The sequence below is a fragment of the Haliotis cracherodii genome, unplaced genomic scaffold (genome assembly GCF_022045235.1).
Source record: "Haliotis cracherodii isolate W230 unplaced genomic scaffold, xgHalCrac1.p SCAF_3, whole genome shotgun sequence".
In the NCBI taxonomy this organism is placed as follows: Eukaryota; Metazoa; Mollusca; class Gastropoda; order Lepetellida; family Haliotidae; genus Haliotis; species Haliotis cracherodii.
Window position 1 is genome coordinate 2,031,393 of NW_027266286.1, and position 13,038 is coordinate 2,044,430.

Genomic DNA, 13,038 nt, shown 5'->3' on the forward strand with positions numbered 1-13,038 from the left:
GAGGTTCTAAGTATTAGGTGAAAACTATAGTACATATATGATAATAATGACAAAGACTACAGTTCTATGGCCCTCAATGTCACGCCTGCCACTATGCTTATAGTAGCACAGCTTTTTACCCTGGTCAGTGGATCAGCTTTTCCCTGGGGAATATACAACTCAAGGTGCCTACCTTGTCAAAAGGACGCATTCAAAGACAAGTAATAACTAGATGAAGAAAAAACATTACCATAAAACGGACAGCATTATCGATGCGATAAACCAATCAGATCAAATCGGTGTAACGATCTGATATAAATGCAAATGTTTTAAGCTTTCTACATCAACGCAAGGTCGCCTTGCTCAGTATTGACTAACGTTCCCAATAACGTTTGGTAGGGGTTTCCTAATGTGTAGGTCATCCTGTAGACATACATGGATCGAAAATCGGCCATACCCAGATACCAAGTGCTACATTGTTGTGTTTGGGTGAACGTGCAGTCACGACTCTCAGTTCAGTTCATAGCTGATTGAAAAGTTCGCGAAATATAAGTTCCTTAGGAGAGGACTTAGGGAGTGAGGTAAAATGTTAAATAGTATCGGCAATGTTTCAGCAATCTAGCGAATCCGAGAGGAATAGAAAGGATACTTCCTACCATGCTATGCTGTAACACCTAGAGACACACATGAAAGAGGTAGCAACTCGACAATTTGATAAATTCATAAAGTATAAAAGACCGGCCTTAACGGCGAGTGACAATTGTGAGTTGATTTTTGGTGATGGATGCATTGTTTGTTTGTTAGAAGCGGTACTGGTAAGTAGTCAAGCTATTATATGACGGGGCGTACATAATCGTGTGACTAGAACTGCGAACAATGATCCAAGCCATCATGACCTCACGGAGCTTGACTGTGCCATCAATTTAGTCGTCCATAGGTTCTTGGGGACCAATTCTAAACCCGGAATCCCCATGGGTGCATTAACTGCATCCAGAGATAGATGGCATTTACCGGGAAAACTATGGAGACACATTGATTTATTTCATGTAAAGAAATACAATTCAACTTTCAACACAGCGCTGGAACCCACTCAACGGAATCAGCTCTTGAAGGACGGGAGAGGTGAGGGGTTTCATTCACCATATGGTTGTATAATCCATATAGCACGGCTCGACAAGGGAGAGTGGACTGCCAATACTGACACTGCGTTTCAATTTTAAGAAATTATTGTAATGTCTTTTGTCACGACACCAGAAGATGATTTTTACGCATTTGTATTGGAATCCATGCAAGGGTCTTCTGTTTTTCAGACAACATCATGGTCTTCCATCATTCTCGCGGCGTCTTCTGGCGCTGCTCCGTTTCCATCATTCTTGTTGGGTTCATCCCGTCCCGCGCCAGGTTGGAAAAGATGCTGGAGAATTGAAGCTGCCATACAGTCACCACTAACATTTGTCATTGTTCTCATGCAGCCTCTGAAATAGTGATAGTCCAAGTATATATATATCCACAGGTGTTATGGGCTTGTTAGTTTATACCTCGTCGGTTTACGATTACATCCAATCAACCAAGTAGTCGAGCCTGACCACCCGATCCATTATGTTGGCTCTTGCAACCAGCAGAGGTAACCAGAAGGAGGGCAATAACCCAGAATCTCAAGGTGGATATGTCAGTCTAGATGGCTTATTTTACTCGAAAACCGTCGAGGCAGACATATTGCTGGGTCCAACAAATTGACAACCAAGTCCCTGTCTCAAAGATAAACTATAATTCTCAACAAAAGCAAGGAATGACTCTCTATTTGTTAATAATATGTGCATTTACTTATTCCTCCAGAGGAAGTGGAATAATCTACACCCAGTGTCACCCACAGGGTACGAAACTTATTATTGTGTCATTATATTGCAATTGTGTAAGATACATAGTGTCTCTATCTTTAGCATTCAATTTGTTTAACGTTCATAGCAACGTGTAGGTTAGTATTAAGTAATTGCCTTGTGTTTTTCTTATCAAGGAGTTATCGTTCTTGGATGGTTGCCTCAATTAAATGTGTTAATGATAATGTCATTATTTCTGTTTAGTATTATTTATTGCGTATATTTTCTGAGGAACGATATTATAATTACTCCTATTGTAATAGAAATGGTTTGTGATATCAATTTGTTGTATTTATTTATATATGTGTACATGTTTATCCTGAACTAGAATGTATTCCCTATACATGTGTTTCGGGGTGTCTATCTGTCAATAGACAAAGAAATAAAGTCTCACACCCGTAGCCTGTGTCTGGTCTTCCTGTATACCTGTATACCTTACATTTACAATTTTAGAAAAACAAAAACAAGTTCAAATGTGTCAAAATCATTGAGTTTCCAGCTTTGTGCACCACGTACAGCAAACGTAAGGTATAGAGGATATTTCATGTGTCGAGTGAAATATCATGTTTCGCTCATCGAGTGAAGGGGGAAGGGAGATATTTTGACAAGTGAAAATATCTTTTTGACCTCAACATGAGAGGAGAGGAACATGATATTTCGCGAGACATATGGAATATCCTATTAATTATATACTTATTGTGTAGTTGTCTACCGGAAAATTTAATTGTTTCCTTCCAAACTTAAAACCTTGAAACGTAATTTCTCTCTACCTTAAACACAGGGACGGTTCACCGCCCATTGTATTTGCAACTAAAAAAGTTTCATGATTGCAAAATCTTAACAAATATAAACATAACAGCATTAAGGGTCACGAAAATTCTGTGTCACATATATAGATAAAATTATTAACAAAATCAATTTTAACAAAATATATTCTTGCCAATTACGAGACCACTGTTGGAAGCGAAAGAATACACGCTGGTCAAGTAAATAAAATGGCGCTTTACAAAACGAACAGTCTCGATTGACGAGTTAAATGAGAAATTTACAGTGGAAATAGTTCCGTAAAAGTCGTATGTTCATAGCAGTGAAATATCAAGTGGTATGTTCACTGCAGTGAAATACATGTTCAAACCAGCGTTAAACCCATATCACTCACTCACGCACCCTTGGGCACGTTATATCCTGACTACAAGTGTGCCTCCGATGTCGTTTATTAACTCGTTTCATAAAACATCTTTATTCCCCACTGACTACTCATCTCAGAAAATTAATCACTCACAAACACCAGTCGACAGCCAGTATCATGAACAGGTCGTTAATGGGCAGTCCCACGGAAGACATGACCATCATTGTGACCATGAGTCCTATGCCCGGTATTCCTGCTGCTCCAATACTGGCCAGAGTTGCAGCAAGACTAAAAACAACGGACCATTATCATCTTGTGTCCCAACGTCATGTACAAGTACAAGCAACACTTTGTGACATAATGTAAACACGCACTAATGGAATCGGTGCAATACAAAAACTTTTCCTGAGTACGTTTTAGTGAGTTTGGTTTTATGGATTCGGACATTAAGAATGAACGTGACATAGTCCCCCATATCTTGAAGCTCGACCTGGGATTTTCCTGTGATAATTGGACGATGTACCTACTGGGCCACCGCGCCATGTTTTGTATTCCCTCACTTCTATTTAGAAACCATAGAACGATGCAAGGGATATTACCATGGGAACGAGACAGTGGCGCTTGCGTGCATTTTCCTGGCATATTTGTAACTTTAGATTATGATCATAAAAGAAAGGGATTCAATCATCTCAAAACAAAATGTACTTAAATTGGTACATTAATAATTGGCTGCCAACTATAAGTTTATAGCATGATGGAATTCATTTATTTTATTTTGTGTATATAACTGTATAGATTCTTTAAAATATCTTCATTTTACGGGACATGTCTATACTTTATAAAATAAAATGTACATGATTAAATGCAAGTGCCACTTAACAGTTAAACAGGACATTAAGCGCTGTAAAATAAATTTTAAGTATCATCAGTGATGACAAAATTTAAAATACGCATAAAGAGCGTTTCAGCATACCACATGTTGACAACTTTAAAAATATATGAGAGTGTAAAAAGATATTTGAACGTGGATGTCATTTCTGGGATCATGCGTAACAAAATAGATACAGATTCGAAATACTTTTTCCTGGTCTGGGGGAAGACGTAGATATAAGTGCACGTTATAATCTTGTGAGCTCTGTCGGGCACCAATGTACCGACGGTTTTATTTGACTTCAAATAGTGATACTATTGAGTGTTAGGTACCCTAATGTTAGCATCTGTGTAAAATCTAGATTGATCTTGCTGAGCTGAGCCAAATAGACAGGAGTGATGACTTGGAACAATGCTCCCCCATCCATATTAATGGTAGCTCCAATTGGCAGCATGAAACGGGTGATTGTCTTGTCAATCTTTAACTTCTCTTCACAACAGCGTATTGTCACAGGTAGTGTAGCTGAACTGTAAAGTAGGAGATCGAGTTAATGTTCCTTAACGTCACAATCAGCATAGATCACAGTGACCTGTATAACAGAAGGAAAAGGTAAACCAGGGTCTGTTCCTACTCCTGCTGTGAAAGCATAAGCAACGCTCCACGCCTTCGGGGTTTGATTTCATGCCATCGCTCCGTGCACAGAGCCTGACCATTGAACCACCATTTCAGTCAATTCTTATGACAACTATGAGGTGGAGGTAGTGTGGCTCTGCTCTGTTCTGTGATGCCCACAGGGACCAAACGGATTGAAAAAAAGTTAACACGACTACACGACAAGTGAACAGGGCTCACTGATACCTTCGACTTCGACTCCAACATACTTCTTAGTTCAAAACATGAAGAAAGCAATATTTCCTAAAAAAATCCACTTATCGAAATCAAACTTTTCACTGCACCTCTCCTATTGCATAAAAACTGTACCCCCAATAGGAAAAAAAACCATGAAGTAGTTTTTAAATTATAGGTCGCACAAATGTCGAAGTAAAAAACATTCTAAGTTCAAAATATGATAAAAGTCACACATATAATTTTTCAGAAAATACACATATCAAAATCAAACTTAGGACTGCACCTAATTTTCTAGTTAAGGGTCACACAAATGTTTAAGTATACACATTCTAAGTAAACTGATGAAAAACTGCTGTATTTTTCCAGAAAATCCAAAACTTTAAACACTGCACCACTCCTATAGGTATAACAAGTGTTCACCAAGTTGGAAAAACATCTTTTCAGTCGTTTTCCAGTTAGGTAGCAAACACAAAACATGTCCTCGGACGGACGGAATTCCTTGGTATCACTTTGGTATAACTATATACCCCCGCCCTTTTAGTAGTAAAAAGTAGACTGCTAAAAAGAACGCTTCTAAATAACTTCATCCTCAAGTCAACACATGACAAACCTTGAGTCAGTTCCTATAGCAGTGATAAGAGCTTGAAGTATTCCTAGAGTCACTCTGAATGGATTCTTCCTTGTTAGAATGTAATATATCAGCGGTATTACAATAACAGCGTGGATAAAGAGACCAATCAGGCCAGTGACCATGTACATCCCAAGGTGTTGAGCAGTCCCCGCCAGATCTTTTACACCCAGAATCTTCCCAGCTATCAAAGCGAGGATTCCGATCGGCGAGTACCTGAGCAGAAGATACAGAGAGGAAGGCTAATGATGTTCCATGCCGCGCAAGCAACTTCATGTTGCTGTTAGCCAGCCAGCAGTGTTCACGCTATGTCAATGTCACCCGTAGAAATAGACTGAGGGGATATTGTAGTAGACTGGATAAGTAACAAGCAATACTGTCGGGGCATGATGCACGCAATTCAGTGCTCCCGTCCAGGTAACGCAATGTTGGTTGGTTGGTTAGTTGGTTTGTTGTTTAACGCCGCACTCAGCAATATTCCAGCTATATGACGGGGGTCTGTTAATAATCGAGTCTGGACCAGACAATCCAGTGATTAATATCATGATCAACGATCCACGCAATTGGGATCGATAACCTGCATCAACCAAGTCACAAAACCTGACCACCCGATCCCGTGAGTCACCTTTTACGACAAGCATAGTCACCTTTTACGGCAAGCATGGGTGGCTGAAGACCTATTCTACCCCGGAATCTTCACGGGAGGTTACGCAATGTACCAACACGATATCTTCAGTAGACGGCTCTAACATCACGCATACCGGGCTTTTATTTTCCCACCGAATACCTTCATAGCTTCAGAAAACACATGGTCCACATCTTAGTCTAATGCAGTCATATACGGATTGGGAAAAATTGTGCCAAATGCAGTATAAATCAGTAATATTGTGTCGTCACCTTTGTTGATTGCGTGTCACCATGCCCAGCGGTGTGGGACGGTGCTCATAAGAAGAATCACTTGTCGTCCAGACTACATGTGGAATATTGCTGACGACAGTGTTGAACCCTAACAGTTTTCACTCTGAATCCTTCTGGTAATGTTTACGAATGACCTTGATTATACCTAACTTTGACACAAGGCAGATAAAGAATATAGTCATAATGCATTATCTATTACTGAACTATGTTCGGTTTTGTCATGGCATGTTTTACGGTGTAGTGCTAACACAAATGCTATACTTACAACATTGCTTTGCTGACCATGTTCATAGTGATCATGGCAACACCATTGAAGAATTTAAGGAGAACTTTGCCGCTTTTGCCCATTTTCCCGAGTATGGCTCCAAACACACAGCAGTATACCAACAGGCCTGTTGAAAACATCCAACAGTTAACGTGCACGCATATTATATATATATATATATATATATATATATATATATATACCTAGAAATGTATGGAGCAACCCATGTAACCTAATTCTACATTGAAAACACAATATATATGTTTCCTAAATAACTTACAATCAGTTTGTAAAACTGAGCCTTACCGATAGTGTTTACTCCAGGCTTGTACGCAAGTTTACCCACCCACGTTAGACCGTTTTCATGTTTTTCATGCGTCTCCATTTCGTGTGTTACTTTTGTTGATACATTAGCTCCAATGGTGTAAGGGACTGTTTCGTTTCCGTCCATAATTTCCTGTGATGTCTCTTTCTGTGTATATACTGTACCACTACTTTGGAACGCTGCACGCACTAGATTATCGGGGAAAAGGTTCCTAAACAGGATAGAAAACAAATACAAAAGTATTTGATTTGTTTCTGTGAGTACAATATCATATTTAAGGCGACGTGTCCTGTAGACTTGGGATCGATTTGAAGGTTTTGATGATAGTCCAAGAATAATGATTTCTGACAAATGTACGTACTTTAGCATTGGATGAGTAGTTCATGAACCGTTATTGGCTAACGGGATCGGGTGGTCATGCACGCTGTCTTGGTTGATGTATGTCATCGTATCCCAATTACGTAGATCGATGCTCATAATGGCAATAGCTGGATTGTCTGGTCCATATTCGATTATTTACAGACCGCCATCAATTTGCTCGAATATTGCTGAGTGCGGTGTTAAACAAATAAACAAACAAAACAAACAAAAACCTATATTTGAAACAAACAGATGGCAACGTATATGTTTCCTTAACTTGAAAATACTACTGAAGTTTCGTCTGTTCGCAAACACTTTAAACATGCTTTCGTTATTTCCTTACGCGAAATGTTTGCAACATGACGCCAAATGCATGGTTTCAGAATCAACATTATACTCAAATAATCTCATTCCGTATGAATGTTGTTACCGGGAAGCTATTACAACATTGTAGTTGCCTACCTCACAAGGTCCAAGAAAACATCCCTCGAAGATGGTTGACGAACGTCTTCAGAACTGCGGACGTTAGCTGAGGTGAAGTCGATATTTCCAGGTTTGATGGAGAACACAAGGACAAATCCTAAGATGATGGCAATGACAGTGGTGAAAATGTAATACACGATTGTGAAAAGTCCCATCTTACCTGACGTTTGCCTGTCCATGCCCGCAACACCTGAAAGACACAAACGTTTAGTGTGATTGAGACGTGATATATGGTGAGTGATCATGAGCGAGTAAGTATGGTTTTACGACGCTTTTAGCAATATTCCAGCAATATCACGAAGGGGACACCAAAATTGGGCTTCACGCATTGTGTCCATTTCAGGAATCCGAAGTCAGATCGTCGGCGTGACTCTCGAACGCTTTAACCACAAAGGATATCTCACCGCCCCTGATATATGGTGCCTCAACTATATAAACACATGGCAGTTCACACTAAAGGCATTTTGAGAAATGACAATTTTAGCTAGCATAATCTAATATTCCTTTAGAATCGTCTTACATTTATAGAATTTTTCTGACGTGAACTTGAACCAAATCTGTTCATAATGCAGAATTCAATTACTTTGACCAACTATGCGCGACTATCCACATTATTGATATGAAATGAGGGCAAATTAAGTTATATCGCGACATCAGAATGGGAATTATGCAGGGTATGTAATTATAGTCCAGATCTTCCACGAAGTCCACTTCAAAATGCCAACATCCTGTAAAATGACAATTATTGTAATTCAGTGACTTACCTGTAATCATGCTTGATACTATCAGTGGCACCATCAACATCTTCAACATCCTCATGAATATTTCTCCGGGAAACTCCACCAAGGCAATGGTGTCTGCTGAGGGCTTGAATTGCCGACACAGAAGCCCAATAGTCACCCCAAGAAACACTGATAGCATCGTTGCTATCAGCAACACGTTTCCACGGAGATGTTTCAGGAACTGTGGTCAACATGTACTTTGGTGAGTGAATGAATAAGTCAAATTTGATGTCAACTTTGTGAATAATCTGGTAAGAATAGGTCCCCAGCAACTTTTACTTTTCGCAAGAAGCTACTTAATTAATCGGGTGATCAGGTGGGTGACAATTGATTGCGTGTCATCTACCAGACGGCGTGACTAGTTGCGCATTACATCCATCACATGATTGGCCTTGATTCGATAATTACATATGACTGTCATATAGCTTGAATATTGCGCAGTTCGGCGTTAAACAAAACAACAGTTGAAACTGTTCACAGAACCTGAATCCCCACGAGAAACTGCCCTAATGATAAAAGTGTGAATGAGCGTGTGTTAGTATTCCAGTTATATCACGGCTTGGGGGCGAAAGAGGATTTGGGTTTTTTAAATATATTGCTGCCGATAATCCTATTTCGGTAATCCGACGAAATATTCCCGAAACGATTATCCCTAAATTTCTTTTAACAGCAGCAGTCTCAAAACATGTTCGGGGTCAACAATCTTCATTCGATTGCGCTTCATTCACTTTCTTAACACACACTGTTAAAGTCCTGTAAAGTGTACAGTTTATAGAGCCGCGAAGCTCTCGTGTTTCGTGACACTTGCATTCTACATCATCACAGGCCTTAGAGCACAGGCAAATACTTTCGTCCAATGGGTGGTCACCATTTAGGTGGAGTACATTTATATGCTTATAAAGCACTGTAAAGTATACAGTTTATATAGGCGTCGAACTCGTGCTTCGTGATACTTGTAAATTTCAGCACGCCATGACTTAAATAACTCTCAATGGGTTCTTTTATTTATTTATCAACAATAACGACTTTGTAATTGATTAAGTAAATTCCTCTGACTACATAACATTCCATAGCAATCTGGATCTCTTTGTCACCTTGCTTAAATTTGAAAACTGTCCCTTTTCCTGGTCATGGCAGATAGACAGTTTTGATTCCTCAGTCTGAAAATCCAAAATACAATGTCGAATAATTGTCCCTTATATGACTCAATATAGAGCACGGTCACTGATAGAGATCTGCGGATAGCGTATTTACATTGACTTAAGCCAATGGTTTAATTCTTCCACCAAAATTGCCAAAATTGTGGTACAGACATGTAGCTTCATCAAATCACAAGTCTCTATTTTTATGTGTTGTTGCCCATTCTGTCCAAATGTTAAAACCCTACTTTGTATTAATTCTGGTTTTAACTGGGATTCGATTTGCAACTGAATTATCTATCATGGCTGAAGTACGAGATGCAAAACGATTATTATTTTTTTAGGTCGATGGGTTTAAATTTTTTGAAGAATTCAAAATCATCCAATCCAAATTTAGGCGCAGTTCAATATCAAATTAAACATGCTCCAGCAGATATGGACAGATATCCCACAGGACTTTGTGTGACGCCTGGTCCATTCCATGAGAGGAAGATGTGTTGCTTGCATCGCAACCAGAGGTGGACACACACGCTATTGATTTGTAAATTGACATTTTGGCATTTTCATTTTCTGAAGTCAGTATGGCAAATTAAACCATTTGAACACTTACAGGAGTCTTTTATCTGTTGCAAACCGAAATTGTTACAGATTTGGTAAAACACATAACTTTGCATTAAATCTTATTCAATGTCACATGAACTTTTGTTGCTCAGTATATAAAATAGAGTAATCTTTGTAGATTGTGAATGAGTTTGTGCGATCTGTAGTGTACATTTGTCGGAGCTCGTGTATTTGCCTGTGCTCTAAGATAGATACAGAACTTGTGCCAGTACTTTATAAGTTTATATCCCGATAAAGTACTGACACTCGTCCTCTATCTATTACTTAAGCACTTGACTGCACAATAGAGTTTATCTGAAATCGTGCAATCTGCTTCGAATGTGAACAGTTCATCTTGCGTGATCTGCAGTGTATAGTTCCTGGAACGCGAGTGTTTGCCTGTGCTCTTTGTGTGGGATATCAGCGTATATGACGCTAAAGTACTGACACGCGTCCCCTTTCTATCACATAAGATATGCATTTACCTTCTTTTGACGTGACTGCATGGGGGCCTAAACACAACAAAGTTACAAATATATTTATAACATACATTACAGCAATGTCGAGGTTTACTGACATGTTCAGGTTTTGCACAATATATTAACACAAGTTACTCCGAAGAAATCTACAAATCCACTGGATCACGTCATATTGACTTTCTGATAGATTTGTGTTCTTACGGACAATAAACGTCCTATGCTGATTGACCAGTAGCAGATCATGTTTCTCTCAATACATGCACCACACTGAATTAATAGTAGCAGATCACATTTCTCTCAAAAGATGCACCACACTGAATTAATAGTAGCAGATCACATTTCTCTCAATACATGCACCACACTGAATTAATAGTAGCAGATCACATTTCTCTCAAAAGATGCACCACACTGATTTAATAATAGCATACGACGTTTTTGTTAAAAAGACTTACCATAATGCTTCACTTGCAGCGCAAGATATATCTAAATGAACTCAACACAGTCTGCAATAATATTTTAGATCGGGTCGGAACCTCTTGAACACATTTTGCAGTGGTCCTTTGTGAGAACGTGTGGGCCAAGTTTCGGCTGTATAGCTGGAGGGGAAAGGAAACTATATTAACAGCTGCATACATTACTCAAGGTCGAAATGGAAAGGTCACTGCAGGAAACAGGGCCTCACAGAGAATTATATGGTTGTAGGTCCCGTTTCACTGAACCCAAATGAAAGTGACATGACCCATCACCTAAGGTATTAACTAAACACATCCACATTGCAATAATAATGAATTATGTATTTCATTCTATAATATATCAAGAAAACTATCTATTTGGAGACTTCGTGAAACACGTTATGTATTATTTAAACATATCACTACTGTAGAAATGTATTTCAAGTCATGCATAGCACCCGGGCTATTGTATTGGTGTTCACGTCAGCATGCGCGCCAAACGTGACTTGAAATACGTCCTGTCACTCATGACTACGGCGCATTTCAGTCTCATACCACTCCGCTGACCATAGTTTCTTGCCTCTTGTACTCATCAGCTAACCGGGACCGAGGCCGATTTATTCTCCTCGGCGTCGTCAGGGTCTGTAGTGTCTACACTGCATCCTCTCTAAAACTAGTGAAGCTGATACGCGGCATACGTGTTCCCAGAAAAGGTCACACGGACATTATTTCAAGAGATTCCGATCCGTTTGTCAATCAGGCCTCCACGGCAGCCTCACTGACATAAACGCTTTGCGTACATAAGTCGGTCATTTTAGATAAGCGAGATGTGGTACATGTTTAGTAAGCTAGATATGGTACATGTTCAATAAGCTAGATATGGTACATGTTCAGTAAGCTAGATATGGTACATGTTCAGTTAGCTTGATATGGTACATGTCAAGTAAGCTAGATATGGTACATGGTAAATAAGCTAGATCTGGTACATTGTAAGTAAGCTAGATATGGCACATGTTCAGTAAGCTAGATATGGCACATGTTCAGTAAGCTAGATATGATACATGTTCAGTTAGCTAGATATGGCACATGTTAAGTAAGATAGATTCGGCACATGTTCAGTAAGCTAGATATGGCACATGTTCAGTAAGCTGGATATGATACATGTTCAGTTAGCTTGATATTGTACATGTCAAGTAAGCTAGATTAGGTACATGTTAAGTAAGCTTGATATGGTACATGTTAAGTAAACTAGATATGATACATGTTCAGTTAGCTTGATATGGTACATGTCAAGTAAGCTAGATTAGGTACATTTTCAGTAAGCTAGATATGGTACATGGTAAGTAAACTAGATATGGTATATGGTAAGTAAGGTAGATATGGTACATGGTACGCTAGATATGGTACATGGTAAGTAAACTAGATGGATATGGTAGATGGTAAGTAAGCTAGATATGGAACATGGTAAGTAATCTAGTTATGGTACATGGTAAGTAAACTAGATATGGTACATGTTAAGTAAGCTAGATGTGGTACATGTTCGGTAAGCTAGATATGGTACATGTTAAGTAAGCTAGATATGGTACATGGTAAGTAAGCTAGATATGTCACATGTTCAGTAAGCAAGATATGGTACATGTTAAGGAAGCTAGATGAGGAAGGTGGTAAGTAAGCTAGATATGACACATGTTAAGTAAGCTAGATATGGTATATGGTAAGTAAGCTAGATATGGTACATGTTCAGTAAGCTAGATATGGTACATGTTAAGTAAGCTAGATATGGTATATGGTAAGTAAGCTAGATATGGTACATGTTCAGTAAGCAAGATATGGTACATGTTAAGTAAGCTAGATGAGGAAGGTGGTAAGTAAGCTAGATATGACACATGTTAAGTAAGCTAA

The 13,038-nt window shown here is 39.0% G+C and overlaps 1 protein-coding gene across 1 annotated transcript; it reads right to left on the minus strand.

Annotated features, from left to right (window-relative positions):
* Positions 1-1,219: 1,219 nt before the first annotated feature.
* LOC139474123 (excitatory amino acid transporter 3-like) lies at positions 1,220-11,706 on the minus strand. Its single transcript, XM_071256999.1, has 11 exons — positions 11,692-11,706; positions 10,691-10,717; positions 9,561-9,626; positions 8,449-8,647; positions 7,664-7,874; positions 6,823-7,052; positions 6,517-6,643; positions 5,316-5,549; positions 4,189-4,383; positions 3,139-3,273; positions 1,220-1,454 (listed from the first exon to the last, which is right to left on the minus strand). The coding sequence occupies exons 1-11, from the start codon at positions 11,704-11,706 to the stop codon at positions 1,286-1,288; spliced, it is 1,608 nt and encodes a 535-aa protein (XP_071113100.1). The 3' UTR covers positions 1,220-1,285.
* Between the last annotated feature and the right edge of the window lie 1,332 nt (positions 11,707-13,038).